The 13,946-nt window shown below is 40.7% G+C and overlaps 1 protein-coding gene across 2 annotated transcripts; it reads left to right on the top strand.

The window, feature by feature from the left end:
* Window positions 1–102: 102 nt before the first annotated feature.
* On the top strand, window positions 103–8,787 carry ndufaf7 (NADH:ubiquinone oxidoreductase complex assembly factor 7). 2 transcript variants are annotated; one of them, XR_014570793.1, is made up of 11 exons: window positions 103–459; window positions 2,321–2,490; window positions 2,683–2,763; window positions 3,057–3,167; window positions 3,716–3,929; window positions 4,613–4,671; window positions 5,084–5,194; window positions 6,084–6,227; window positions 6,528–6,704; window positions 7,594–7,905; window positions 7,936–8,787. XR_014570793.1 is itself a non-coding variant. In XM_083791084.1 (10 exons), exons 1-10 carry the CDS (start codon window positions 399–401, stop codon window positions 7,816–7,818), a joined length of 1,353 nt encoding a protein of 450 aa, XP_083647210.1. In that variant the 5' UTR covers window positions 103–398; the 3' UTR covers window positions 7,819–8,787. The 2 variants fall into 2 exon arrangements, 1 of the variants encoding a protein (XP_083647210.1); XM_083791084.1 differs by having other exon boundaries at window positions 7,594–8,787.
* Window positions 8,788–13,946: the final 5,159 nt, after the last annotated feature.

The raw sequence follows: 13,946 nt of genomic DNA, 5'->3' as shown, positions 1-13,946 counted from the left end.
ATCCATATCTGTTACGTTGCCGCCCTTTTAGCCAATAGAAAGGTTTGTTGTGCTGTACGTCACTTCCTCCTAGGGGTTACATGGAAATGTCATGAAGAAGGATGTCACAGTCATTAATGTCAACTGATTTCTACAGCATTTTGACTGTTTGTTTGACAGGTTATCAGTGTGGTTGTTGTTGTTCTCTGTCCGACAATGTTTTGTCAGCAATGTGAACCTGCTTTTTGTTAACAGAACAACAGAAAAGTGAAGCTTTTAGCCATGCTTCACAGTCACACACTGTTGTCACTGTCATGCTGACATCACAATAGAATATAATTGTGGATTACTCGCGTCAGTGCAACCACGCTTTTAATTTTCCTGGAATTGCACATTTCTGGTTATTATTTCAGAGCAGAATGAGAACTCTGCTAATTGTAAACAGACTCGCTGTGTCCCATTTTCTTCCACTGGCATCAGGTAAGGAAGGTTACATGTGTGAAAGCAGTTTAGACGAATAACAGTCCAAGTCCATAATTCATTCTGACCCCTCCGGATAGCGTTACTCCAGTCTATAGGCCCTTTCGGGACTGGAGTCCTGGAGTCAGCTGTCCTGACCACTTATCAATAATTTATACATTATGGATGATTAGTGTGGACTTGACTGTTATTCGTCTTAACATGAAAATACTTGTATCTAGCCTAAAATTTGAACTCTCGTAGATTCTGACATTTTCAAAATGTCAGAATTGATAAATACATCTACAAGAGTTCAAAATTTGGGCTAGGTTGCATCCATGCGACATGGTAGCCCCTAGCCCTCCAAGCAGAACCCAATGGTACTGAAGTTTCTGACATTTTTGACGACCCAGACCATGGGGTCCTGTTCCAGCAGTACCCTGCCACCTGGTACACGGACATAAATAAAACATAAACACCGTGGATAACGCCTGTCTGCGCTCTTTGACGACTTTTTTTTCCGTGTGAGGGCTTCTGAATCTGTGAAGTATAAGTACCTATACATACTGCGAATATCTCCTGTAGCGCGGAAGCCGTTAAGTATTTTTAATCTTTGTTTGACCGATTTGGTCGCTTTGATTCTTCTTTTCCTTCCTTGTTTATTGACACCTCATTGTACCGCCTATCTGGCTAGCTAGTGGCGCTATAGCTATGACAGAGCAGATCAGAGGCAGGGACGTAGCCGGCACAACCAACCGCACATCGGGAGGCGGTACTGGATGTCAATAAACAAGAAGAATCAAAGCGACCAAATCGGTCAAACAAAGATTAAAAATACTTAACGGCTTCCGCGCCACAGGAGATATTCGCAGCGGTATGTATAGGTACTTATACTTCACAGATTCAGAAGCCCTCAAAGGAAAACAGGCCGTCAAACGGCGCAGATATGATGTTAGCGAGCATATTTATGTCCGCGTTCCAAAATTCCCATACGAAAATATAAATATGGACAGCGACCCTACACAAAGCGACATCCAAATTTCAGAAAAGCTTTATGGAGGGTTCCGAGAGGGGCTAGGTAGCCCCATGCAACAATTGAAGTATCACTCATTTGTGTATACACAAATTTGTGTATACTCATTTGTGTATACACAAATTACTACTTTATTGTGTATACACAATACTTTACATATGTAAAGTATTCATATGGGCAGTGGCAGTACAATATTGAGGTATTTGTACCTTACTTGAGTATGTAAAAATGTCAGTACTTTACTTCTACTCTGCACTACATTTCAGAGGCAAATATTGTACTTTTATTCCACTACAATGTTTTGCCAACTTTAGTTACCGTACATACACTTAAGTTGTAACTTGTAGCTTGCAGTTCTGCTATTCAAATGAATCTTTTGAAAATAGCACCCTTGCTCACAATGTGTCGCAGAACAATACAGGTTAAATGGGACATTCTGCAAAATTAGTACTTTCTCTTTTGGTACATTAAGTACATTTTGAAGCCAAAACTTTGGTACTTTTACTGAAGTGAATGTTGAATTCGGAGTATTTCTATATTGCACTGCAGTATTGATACCTTTACTTAAATAAAAAGGCATGGACGATGTACCATGCGTATATGAATACGTTTGTGTCATGGCACCCCAATGAGAGCAAATTTGTGTTGGTATATTTTGTAAATTATTTTAAAAAAGTGGTGCAAATGGTTGCAAGTTTGCAACTGGTTGTGACGCTATATCAACAAATTGTGCTGGGTGGGGACCACTTGGAAACCCCTCAAGGACCACCGGACACCATCTTGTATTGACAAAAGTTTAGAATATCTGAAATAATGTCGTGTAATATTCCAATTTCCAACACGTTTCAGTGAGATGGAGAGTGGCGGCCAGCAGACCTTGTTCCTCCAACTCCAGCTCCCAGGAGCAGCAGAGACACAGTGCCTCCTCCATGTTGAGACATCTGACCAGCAAAATAAAATCCACCGGCCCCATTTCAGTGGCCGAGTACATGCGAGAGGTGCTCACCAACCCAGTGACGGTACTTTAACTTTATTCTGCATATGGGTGCAACAGTTCAATGGTTCTCAAACGTTTTCAAGCCAAGGGCCCCCAAGTTGTTATGTATTGTCCCGCGGACCCCCATCTGAAATTGTTTTTGGCACAAAACAGCTCTTTAGTAAACAGAAAATACATTTAATCTGATTGTGTATTATTTTCATGTGATCATCAGGGTTATTACGTGCGTAATGACATGCTGGGTCCAGAGGGAGACTTCATCACATCACCAGAAATCAGTCAGATCTTTGGAGAGGTTAGTTGTTTCTTCTTTATGATTCCATGATTAAGGGACATTCACATTTAGCACTGAAGTATTAGTTAAAACAAATTCTAACTCAAGTGGATCGGTGAACGTTCTTGTGTGTGTGTGCGTGTTTGTGTGCGACGAGTGCGTGCGTGCATGTGCGTGCGCGAGCAGGCTTTTCTCTGAATACAAAAATAATTCAGCAATACAAAACTAGACGGGTACAACATAACCAGACAGTGTGCCCACTAATAATTAACACATTTTACAGTGCATGTTGTTATTTTGTCCTTGGCTGGCAGCTGCTAGGTGTTTGGTGTGTGAGTGAGTGGATGGGAGCAGGGAGCCCCAGGCAGCTGCAGCTGGTGGAGTTAGGCCCAGGACGAGGCTCCTTGGCCAGTGACGTCCTCCGAGTATGTAGCCTCCTGTCTCACACACACACACACACACACACACACACACACACACACACACACACACACACACACACACACCATGATGGAAGAACTCTTTGAAATAGACTCTGGCTATAAAGCCTTGTTTACTTTACAATATATACTGTCTATAATATTATTATATCAATTAAGCGCTTTTTCTGTTCACCTCTATCAGCTCTCGGCTCTATGGAGTAATCATTAACTTTAAAATGCTGCTTCCAATATGAAAAATATATCAAAGAGTTTGTGTCTCTGTACAGAGATTTGTGTGGTTTCAACATTCATTAATAATCAATTAAATTATTAAATTATAAAGGTTTTGTAATCAATTCATCGGTTTAATGATGTATAATTAATTATATTCATCGTATTTTTTATTACGATGCCTAAAAGGACATGTGGAAATTAAATGTTTTATTCATCTGTAATCGTGACAGCACGGCTATCAACAGTGTGTAATAAAAAATGCTTATTGTGTGTGTGTGTGTGGTCTGACATGGTATGGTTGTGGTGTGTGTGTGCAGGTATTCGGTCAGCTGCGCACGGTGCTGGGTGAGACGTCGGTGTCGGTCCACCTGGTGGAGGTCAGCCCGGTCCTGAGCCAGGTCCAGGCCACCTGCCTGACCGGGGAGTGCAACCAGGCGTCTGCGAGCGAAGATGAGCCTTGCTACCGTCATGGCACCACCGCTGCCGGCCTGCCCTGTTCCTGGTACCGAAGCCTGGAGCACGTACCCCGAGGTATGTTGCAGACTGCTGCTTCTGGTCATTCACTGTTACGTTTCGTCGCTGTCGCATGGAAACCTTGTGTGTCCTAAACCATTCTGATGGAGTAAAGTTCTCAGTCGCCACGACGATTTGGATTCTACAGAACTCTTTTATGGAACCATGTCGTGGACCGAAAATACTATGAACGTTTTCAGTTAGAAGAGTAATATAATAGAAGTGTTCAAACTAGACTTAGAAAAGAGTGTGTGAATTGGTCAAGCTAGTTTAGAATGCGTGTTCAGAAGCATCCTCCATAAAACCGTAACGGCCTCAGATATTTCATAAAAGCGAAGGTTAAAGCCTTGATTTCTTCAACTGGAATGTAAAAATATGAACAAAACATCATCATTCTGCATATTGTGCTTAGTTTAGGAAACGTTCAAAATTCAAATCACAGATTGGGACTTTGCCTAACAAGTTTTCATTTTATTTTGCTTTAAACCATGCATTTCTTTTATTATAATTTTTGTTTGTTTTTTTAAGCGTTTTAACAGTCACATTACGACGCATTGTGAGCTTGTAGAATGGATATTTTCACCACCTTTGTGTGACACTCTTGAAAATAATACAAGAAATACGGAGATACAGGGTTTCTGCTCGTCTGCAACGATTTGTATTGATATGTTCAGTTTTGAGTTTTGGTTCTTGTCTTCCAGGATTCAGCATCTATTTGGCTCATGAGTTCTTTGACGCTCTGCCGATCCACAAGTTCCAGGTCTGTTGACAACAAGTTATCATAACCATACAACTTATAACTTAGGTTTTCCTTTCCTATCCCTATTCTTGTGTATATATTGTACTTTTTTTGTGGTGGCATTTACTCTGATCTTTAACCCATTCAGTCGAAAAAAAGAAAAAAGGTTTTCTAAATCATGACAATTTCCGGAAAGATTTGAGGCACATTTTAACGATTTTTCAAAAATGGCAGACCTACAAGCTTGTAGATCTGCTATTATAATATAATGTATGTAACCACCAAAAGGGGTTCCCGCTCAAAATGGGTTAAACTAAGCCACTCTGGATAACAGCGTCGGAGAGCAGTCCTAATTTGTAAATTGTAAACCATCGCAGCTAAACTGGGGGTTTGCGTTGTGTCAGCTGACTGTGTGGGTTTGGTTGTGTTGCAGAGAACGGAGCGAGGCTGGAGGGAAGTGATGGTGGACATAGACCCAGAGAAACCTGGCCAGCTGAGGTTCGTCATCATCCCCAACCCCACCCTGGCCTGCACCCTCATACAGGTGAGAAGAACAAGCTCCCTACGCGTTACACAGAGGTCACAACATGCAGTCATAACTATATAGTCACACTGGAGCATGGGCACTTTAGCAGAGTTGGTGGGCCATAAAAGTGAGATTCTACTTTTAAACCATGTATTCTCACGACGGCTCACCAGGGGGCCCCAGCCCACAGGTTGAGAACCAATGCGATATACAGTACTTTACACAATCATAAGGTATATCATTTTGATGATGATTAAGTGTTACTGTGATGTAACACTGTACTGTAGGTTCTCTCACACAGCAGTGTTCAAACTTTTATTAGATGAGTTTTATGTCATCTATATATCAACACACTGTTCTCTGACACACTCACATACTGTACACAACACATATGTATGCACATAACACCTGTATACACACATGCATACATTCTAACACACTGTACATACACACAGCACATGACGCATACACGCACACACACACAAAGCACAATACAAAAAGCCAAAGGCTTATATCATCATCACTCAATTAAAGTACCCTACTGCTCATTTAAATCCTGCTTAATGTACTCAGTCTGTACTGTAGCTCAGTACACACGCACGTGCGCACACACATATAATTGTTTAAACGTAGAAAAATGCTTGCACATTTTCAAACATTTTCCGTACACCCTAGACCTAGATGTATACCCCAGGTACTACGATACAGCTGTTCACTGGTCACCAGTACGACACTGTGGTTGTACTGGTCAGCTCCCAATGACCAACAGTAGAACTATGGTTGTGTAACTGGTCAGCTCCCAGTGGTCAACAGTATTATACTGTGGTCGTACTGGACTGGTCAGCTCCCAGTGACCAACAGTAGAAGAGAGTCGTGTGTGTGTGTGTGTGTGTGTGTCCGTCCACAGGCGGATGAGAAGAGACAACATGTGGAGGTGTGTCCAGAAGGTGGGGTTATCATCCAGCAATTGGCCAATCGGATTACAGAAGACGGGGGTGCGGCTCTTATCGCTGATTACGGCCACAGTGGAACCAAGATGGACACCTTTAGAGTATGTTAGAGCAGTTACACACTCTGTGTGCATGTGCATGTGCGCGTGCGCGCATTCTTGCGTGAGTGCCTGCCTGACCAAACAAAGCATCAAAACTATTAGAACCGCAAGCTCGAAATGCACCGCGAAGCGTTGTTTTTTTTTTTTTAGATCTGCTGCTTTTGCTTATTTTGAATTTGAATCCTGAAAAGTAACAGTTCATAAATGAATTACATTTGATTCAAAAGACTAAATCAAAAATTGCTGTCCAAATAATCACTGCCATGGTGTCTCTGCTCTGCATTCTCCTCTCTCCGCCAGGGGTTCAAAGGTCACCAGCTGCATGACGTGCTGTCGTCTCCGGGCGCCGCTGACCTCACGGCCGACGTAGACTTCAGCTACCTGAGGGGCGTGGCCGAGGAGCGGGGTGTGGCCTGTCTGGGGCCGGTCATGCAGAGGCTTTTCCTGAAGAACATGGGCATCGATGCCCGGCTGCAGGTGAGTGTGGCAGTGTTGATTTCGTCGACTAAAACTATGGTGAAATTTTTTCGCCGACTACCTTTTTTCACTGACGAAGACTAAATGAAAACTAAGCTACGATGACTAAAACTAAGACTAAATATATTGACAATTTCATCAACAAATGAAAACTACACTAAAATGTTACGGAGGGACTAGTGGAGAAGAGATCCAGTAGAACTAAAAGACAAGTCTTGGTTGCGCTCTGGTGTTGCACTCTGAAAATAGCAGATCTACAAGCTCGTTTTAAGCATTCAACCAAGTGTAAAATCAGGCATTACGGTGCCATAAAGACCCGCCAAAATACATTTTAGTCGACAAAATAAACAGTAGACTAAAACTAGACTTAACACTAATACATTTCAGACTAAAATATGACTCAAACTAAATCTAATCTTATTTAAAAGACAATGATTAAAACTAAATCTAACTTCAAAATCAAATTCAATACTGGAATGCAGGACGCTTTGTATTATATAGGGCTGCAACTAATTGATTATTTACTTTTATTATTATTTATTTACTTTTTAGATCAATTGTACAGGTTTTTATACATTTAAAAGAAATCAACGGCTCGATCAACCACTTAAAGGACGACTTCACCCATTTTCAACCTGGCTTCATATAATAGGTCCTCACTAATGCTCATTATAATATGGAACCATACATTTCACTGCACATTTAAATAAAAAACCATATATCTGTATCACCTGTCAATTACATTCCCACATTCCCAGTCATATTGTGCACGATTTTAAGAATATATGCCAAAAAAAAGATTATATATATATATATATATATATATATATATATATATATATATATATATATATATATATATATATATAAAAATAATCTAATTTATCAGGTTCTGCTGAGGAACTGCACCGACCCGTCCACCAAGAAGCAGCTGATACAGAGCTATGACATGCTGACCAACCCCAGCAAGATGGGAGAGCGCTTCCACTTCTTCAGCATGCTGGCTCCCAGCAGGCTGCACAGACACAGACCACAAGCAGCACCGGGCCTGAAGATGGAGAGGAAGGACCCAGCGCCGCTCCCCGTGGCCGGCTTCACCGAACTCAACCTATGATGTCAGAACTCGTAGGGTTCTCCATGTGGGGGTCCTGGAACCCCGAGGGGGGTCGTTGAAAAGGGTCCAGCGGGATCCCCAGTTAAGGTAGCTCTCTCCACCGTAACAGACTACTAGAGATTACTACAGACTGGCAGTCGAAGTTGCCTGAGAGCCGACACAGACAGATAGGCTACTACCGCTGCAAAGGTTGCACAGGACAGATATGACAAATAACTCATTCATAATAATTATTCATAATATTTCATAATTGTATACTTTCAATCAATCTTTATCTGCCACATCACATTACAGGTAATATGGGTGAAATTCTTGATTGTGCAGACTCATCATTGAAGTGAGAAGATTGAGAATAAGAGCATAATGGGAAAGAGGAGAGAGGAGACAACAAAGTGCATGATATGTGACGAATCTGCATAATAAGGTTAGAATGTATCTAAATGAAAGACATGTATGTGTGCAGAGAGACCGTTGGCCTGGTCAGGGTGTGGCAGTGGTCTGAACAGACCATGGCTGGGACGGTGGATGTCCCTTATGATGCTTTCTGCCTTAGCCAGAAGAGCCACACATCATCTCTCGTGACTTTGTATGAATAGTGGACATGAACATCGGAGACTAATACTCGTTACCATACTGATAACAAGCGACATAGCTTAATTGCTTGAGGAACCAAATATATGACTCAATGTACAGTACGCTGCCTCCATGTTCTTATCTGTCTATCGTCAATACTTTGAATGGTGTGCACGTTTTGTATAAGAAAGGCAGATACGCTGTGAGCTTGCAGATCGATATTTTCAAATGTATTATAATTTATTATTGTTCTCGTATAGTGTAGTTTTGTTGCAGTAATGGTTTGTCTTCATTTAATTGAGAAGCACTGATGTAGAAGAGTGAAACTGCTCTGTTCTCACTGCTCCAGCACATAGCTCCAGTGCTACTAATTAAAAGCTGCAGTTATACAACTCATTTATGTCTGTTGTGTTAATTAAATATTGTTGTCAGACATAATGGTCGTGTATCTCCCTGTAGCCTCCTCTCTCGACTGATGCAATGCATTGTGAGCTTGTACAGTAGATCTCAGCTTTTATACATTTGAAAACTTGTGAAATTGGACATTCTGTATAATGAGTACTTTTGGTACTTTTAAGACTTTTGATACAATACTTTTTCTTTACTTTTAATTTGGACTAGTCTACTGATACTTCTATACAAAATGTGAGTACTCTACTGGAAAAAGCAAGGTCTTGTGCACACCCAATTAGCTCAGAGACGCGTTGTACACATGTATAGGCAGGGACTCGAGAGTTGATACCGGACTTGACAACACTAGTATCTACACCAAATCTCTTTACCAAAAATCTACAAACACACAAGCTTGTAGATCTGCTATGTTTTGGTGACTGTTCCCCCAGAATAGGGATGCCGGGGTTTCAATGTGAGAGAACTCCTCATTCATTTTACCTATAGGGGATTCAAACCAGCAACCCCTCTGATCCCCGCCAACAAATCCCTTCAGTATATCTGGTGCAGACTCCTAGTGCAATTTCTAAATCTATTCTCGGCTGCTTTTTAGTGGTTTCACATTCCTCTCTGTCTCAGATCTAATCTTTAATCTGCAAGCTCTCCATTGTGTTGCTCACTGCCTGCCACTTTTCATCAGCGCTATAAAAACATTGGAGGCCAGTGGCCACCCGTGTTGGAAGAAGTACTAGTAGGCCTACTTTACTTAAGTAAAAGTATAGCAATACCACAATGTGGAAATACTTAGACACACAATTTTACACAAGTACAGTACTTGAGTGAATAGTTACTTTACACCACTGGTGGTGGTATTGCAACACCATAAATATTGACCATGTGGTCAATATTTACTGAAATATTATATATATACTGAAATAATCACAATGCTCTATACTTGGTCCTCTCTTTTTCCCTCTACACCAAATATCTTTGCCTAAAATAGCCAATCTATAGCTTCTAGATCGGTTATTTTTGGCCAAATGTTTGCCCTGGGGTTCACACTAACCTCTTCTTTTTAATGAGGAGTCTTTATTTATCTTACTGTAGAAAAGGTTTATTGCTTTCTCTTTTGACAATACATCATACACTTAACACGTAGACCTAATATCTTCAAGTATGAAAAGTAAAAAAAATACATATCTAGAAATACAAATACATCTACAAAATAAAAAAGGCAACCTTGAGGTATACATAGTTGAGCCATGAAATGCCAGACTTTGACGTCACAGGGAATTAAATGGATTCTGATAACCTTTCAAATGCAGTCTCCTTATGTTGAATAGTTCAGAAGTTATAACAATGAGTACTCATTTGAATTAAGAAAAGGGTATTTTAACAAAATGTTAAAATAATATAACTAGTACATCTGTATGGTATAGTATTATTAATACAATATAACTAGTACATCTGTATGGTAGAGTATGTTGTTAATACAATATAACTACATCTGTATTGTAGAGTATGTTTATACAATATAACTAGTACAGTATGGTAGTTTTAGTTATATGTTATGCAATATAACTAGAAGTAGTACATCTATTTGCAGTAGTTGGAGGTGCGCTATAGAGCATAGCAGTCGGCATGGTTTTCTGGACCCACTGAAAAAATATTTTTAAAGTCTAGAATCAAGCCATCCAGGATCCTGGTGAGTCTTGACCATAAAACCTTTGATTTTGGGGAGATTTTTTTTTTATATCTGTATAATTAAACATTCAATTGTTTTTAGTTTTTCACAGAATCAAAGGTTTTATGGTCATGATTCTCCAGGATCCTAGATGGCTTCATTCTATGCTTAGAATAATTGCTATAAATATTTGTGTAAATCTAATCTAATCTAATTGGAGAGTTTTCAGTGGGTCCAGAAAACCACGCCCACTGCTATGCTCTATTGAGAGATTTAGTTGACGATGTCAGTAAAGTCATTTGAAGCAGACGGGAGCAGGATTGGATAGTCAGTAGGCCTGGCCATCTTTATCTTAGTTTGGAACTTTGGATGTTGTTGCGATTACCTCTCGCCGCCAGGTGAGGGAGACAACATACATAAAATGTGAGGATTGTAGTTTTAATTTTCTTGACTTTTAAATTTGACCAAATGCATTGAATGTCAGATATGGATTATGGTATCATAGGTCATGGCTTTGTGTTGTGATTTGACAATGATACAATGTGTTTATTGCAGAGTAGAGATGGCACGTATGTCTGTGCACGCGTGCACACACACACACACACACACACACACACACACACACACACACACACACACACACACACACACACAGGACCCTCAGGGTCCAAATTAATGGACCCTTACAGATCTGTAACTCTGACTCTCAGAGAGCGTACAAATCTAACCAAATGGACCCTTTCCATTTGTAAGCTCTCAGTCAGAGTTATGAGAATCCTCGAAATTATAAAAGTTTGACCACTGGCTTACGCAACAGAAAGAGACTTGAATAGTCTGGGTACCTCACATATTTAACAAGTTAAGAATAAAGGTATGCTTTGGGAAATGGTCTGAAATCATGTACATTTTGAACATGGTACGTCATTATTGTCAGAACTACATTTACCGTATTTACGTATTGTTTATGTGCATAATGAATTGTTTAAATATCAGACCTGGCTCCAATGTCAAATGTTCAAGCATGTCAATCCTGTATACACATTAACTCAGTTATTTCAGACCATTTTCAAAAGCATACATTCACATCTTCATTTATTTATTTGACCAATTTAACCCATTAAAACCGGGAAAGCATCTGTGTCATTGTAGATTTTAGCGTTAAAAAATAACAGATCTACAAGCTTTTTAAGTGTGAGAACTGCTGATTTAGAAGGCATTCGTATAGAATAGGCCTCAGGTCTTAATGGGTTTAACTGAGGGTTCCTACACCGACAAAGGCCTGCGCGTAGAAACGCGTCTGTTTGTTTGGTTTGACTGCTGCTGTGGATCCTATCATTATTAAGCAAGACTCCTAAGACTATTACTGAGAGTGCAGATTGTATATTCCTTTTTAACTGAGGGTGCCCAGAGTTCACTCTTCCGGTCGTACCTGTAATAACATTGGCTACTGCAGCACACATGCGTTAGGGCCACCGTGTGCAGCGTTGCTACAGATCTGGGCCTGGCAGATGGCCACCATCCAGCTGGTCTGTTCAGGCTCGCTGCAGGCCCTCAGGTAGAAGGTCCTGGTGCTGTCCTTAGGGGTGATGCTCCAGTCGAACGTCCCATCAGCAGCACGGCCACCTTCCAATGTCTCCACCGACGCCCCCACCAGCTCTATAGCCTTCTGAGGCTTCTATTATGCAAAGCAAGTAAAAACATCCCATCCGTAAATTAGTTCATATTTATTGTTTGTGCATTGTCAACAAAAAGTGGGGTCCGGGGATTCCCATGTCGGGGGACCAGTAGTTTTAAAACTACTGGTCAATAAGACCAGTGATTCTCAACCTTCTTAATTTCAAGGATCTCTAGTTTGATATCAGCTCAGCAGCCGTGAGGTTAGACCGTTAGAGTGTCCGGCCCTAAGATTGGGAGGTTGGGGTTCAATCCCCTGGCTGGGTCATACCAAAAATGAGACCCAATGCCTGCCTGCTTGGCACACAGCATCAAGGTTTGAATTGGGGACAGGCTTAAGTCCCTGTGTCGTGTACTGTGTCGTGTGTATGTAGCGTATCACGCTACAGAAGCTGGAGATAGGTAGCCTCGGTCCCAGCCTTTACTCATCTGAGAAGAGAAAACTTCCCCTGAAAGTTGTCACTTTTCCGCTTCCGCCAAATTCCAGCACTACCGTGTAGGGCTCAACAGTGTAGGCTGCACATCGGCAACTATTAGTTCCCGAGGCTATTTACTTACTTACGTTAAGTTACCAGTACTTACTTACTTAGTTTGATATAGTCTCTGGATGGAAAAGCCTCACTGTATGTTTTTTTTTTTTTTTTTAATTATTATGAATAAGATAAGTAATTTTGTCCAATATGTATTGTATGTTAATATAATGTATATAACTTATACAATTTGCCAATTTGGGTGGTTGTATTGTGTCTCCCTGCTATTCTGTTGAGACATTTAGATTGTGTCAATCCTACACAGGATTGATTGATTAGTTTATTAGACAGAAATGCAAACAGCACGAGAACAGTCAAACACTTTGTCTCACATTCATGCCAGGAGGATATGACATGAATTTTGACCTGATGGTTAAGATTAAATTATTATCCCCTGAGCAAGCAGGCAGGCTCTACTCGCTCAGTGGTGAAAATGAGGAAACCAGGTTCAAATCCAGGGTAGAAGAGTGGGGGTTTGGGGGTCCCCCCACAGACATTTTTAAAAGGGTAGAGATGTAATGTCCTGTGTGATGGCCCTGGGTACATTTTGTAATGTCATCCTCATCCATTAAAAACCTAAAAGTAGGCCATATTTAATAAATAATCTTTCATTACTTACAAGTGAATATATTTTATAACATGTTATAACTTCTTACTTTTATGGACATTTATCTCCAAACAAGGAGAAATTAGAAGTCTCCAATGAGATGTGAAATCAAGGACACTCCTACAGAATAAAGGAGGCTTGTGGCCCAAGCTGCTTTAAGTCAATTGCAAATTTTATTTAATTTTGATTTCACTTGTAGTTGCAATCGAGTAAATATTTGACCAGCAGTAGACTGACTAACTATCCTTTGACTCAACCACTGTAGGCCTACTTTGTTTTGATCTGGTCAAATCTTCACATGAACAGCTGCAGCTTTGTTGACCTCCTAACTTCAACCTGCTTCAGGGCTCTCTCGTTGTTACCATAGTAACCACGCAACAACAATGTCGGGGAGGGGACATTGTAACAAAAGTTACAATGTCACTCAGTCCGTTTACTGCGACAGCGTCGATCGCTAGAAAACTGGTGGTGGTGGTTGTTGTCCTGTATTTCTATTTATCTCTCCCATAACTAGTGTGTTATTCTTCTTACCTCTTCGTTTACACCGTATACCAGTTGAGTGTCTTTCAACTGAAACCACGCAGGTTTCCAACGGTGAGTGAACTGAGTTCGTTTGGACAACCATCCTTTCTTGTCTTGTTTCATCACGCAAGAGTTTTCACCATTAGGG

This window comes from Protomyctophum parallelum (genome assembly GCF_964188405.1).
Source record: "Protomyctophum parallelum genome assembly, chromosome: 19".
Lineage (NCBI taxonomy): Eukaryota > Metazoa > Chordata > Actinopteri > Myctophiformes > Myctophidae > Protomyctophum > Protomyctophum parallelum.
This window is presented reverse-complemented; position numbering and strand designations above follow the sequence as displayed.

Coding starts and splice junctions, on each gene's coding strand:
- ndufaf7 (XM_083791084.1), top strand. CDS start 399: ATGAGAACTCTGCTAATTGTAAACAGACTCGCTGTGTCCCATTTTCTT. Junction 460..2,320: donor TTTTCTTCCACTGGCATCAG/GTAAGGAAGGTT, acceptor AACACGTTTCAG/TGAGATGGAGAGTGGCGGCC. Junction 3,930..4,612: donor CCTGGAGCACGTACCCCGAG/GTATGTTGCAGA, acceptor CTTGTCTTCCAG/GATTCAGCATCTATTTGGCT.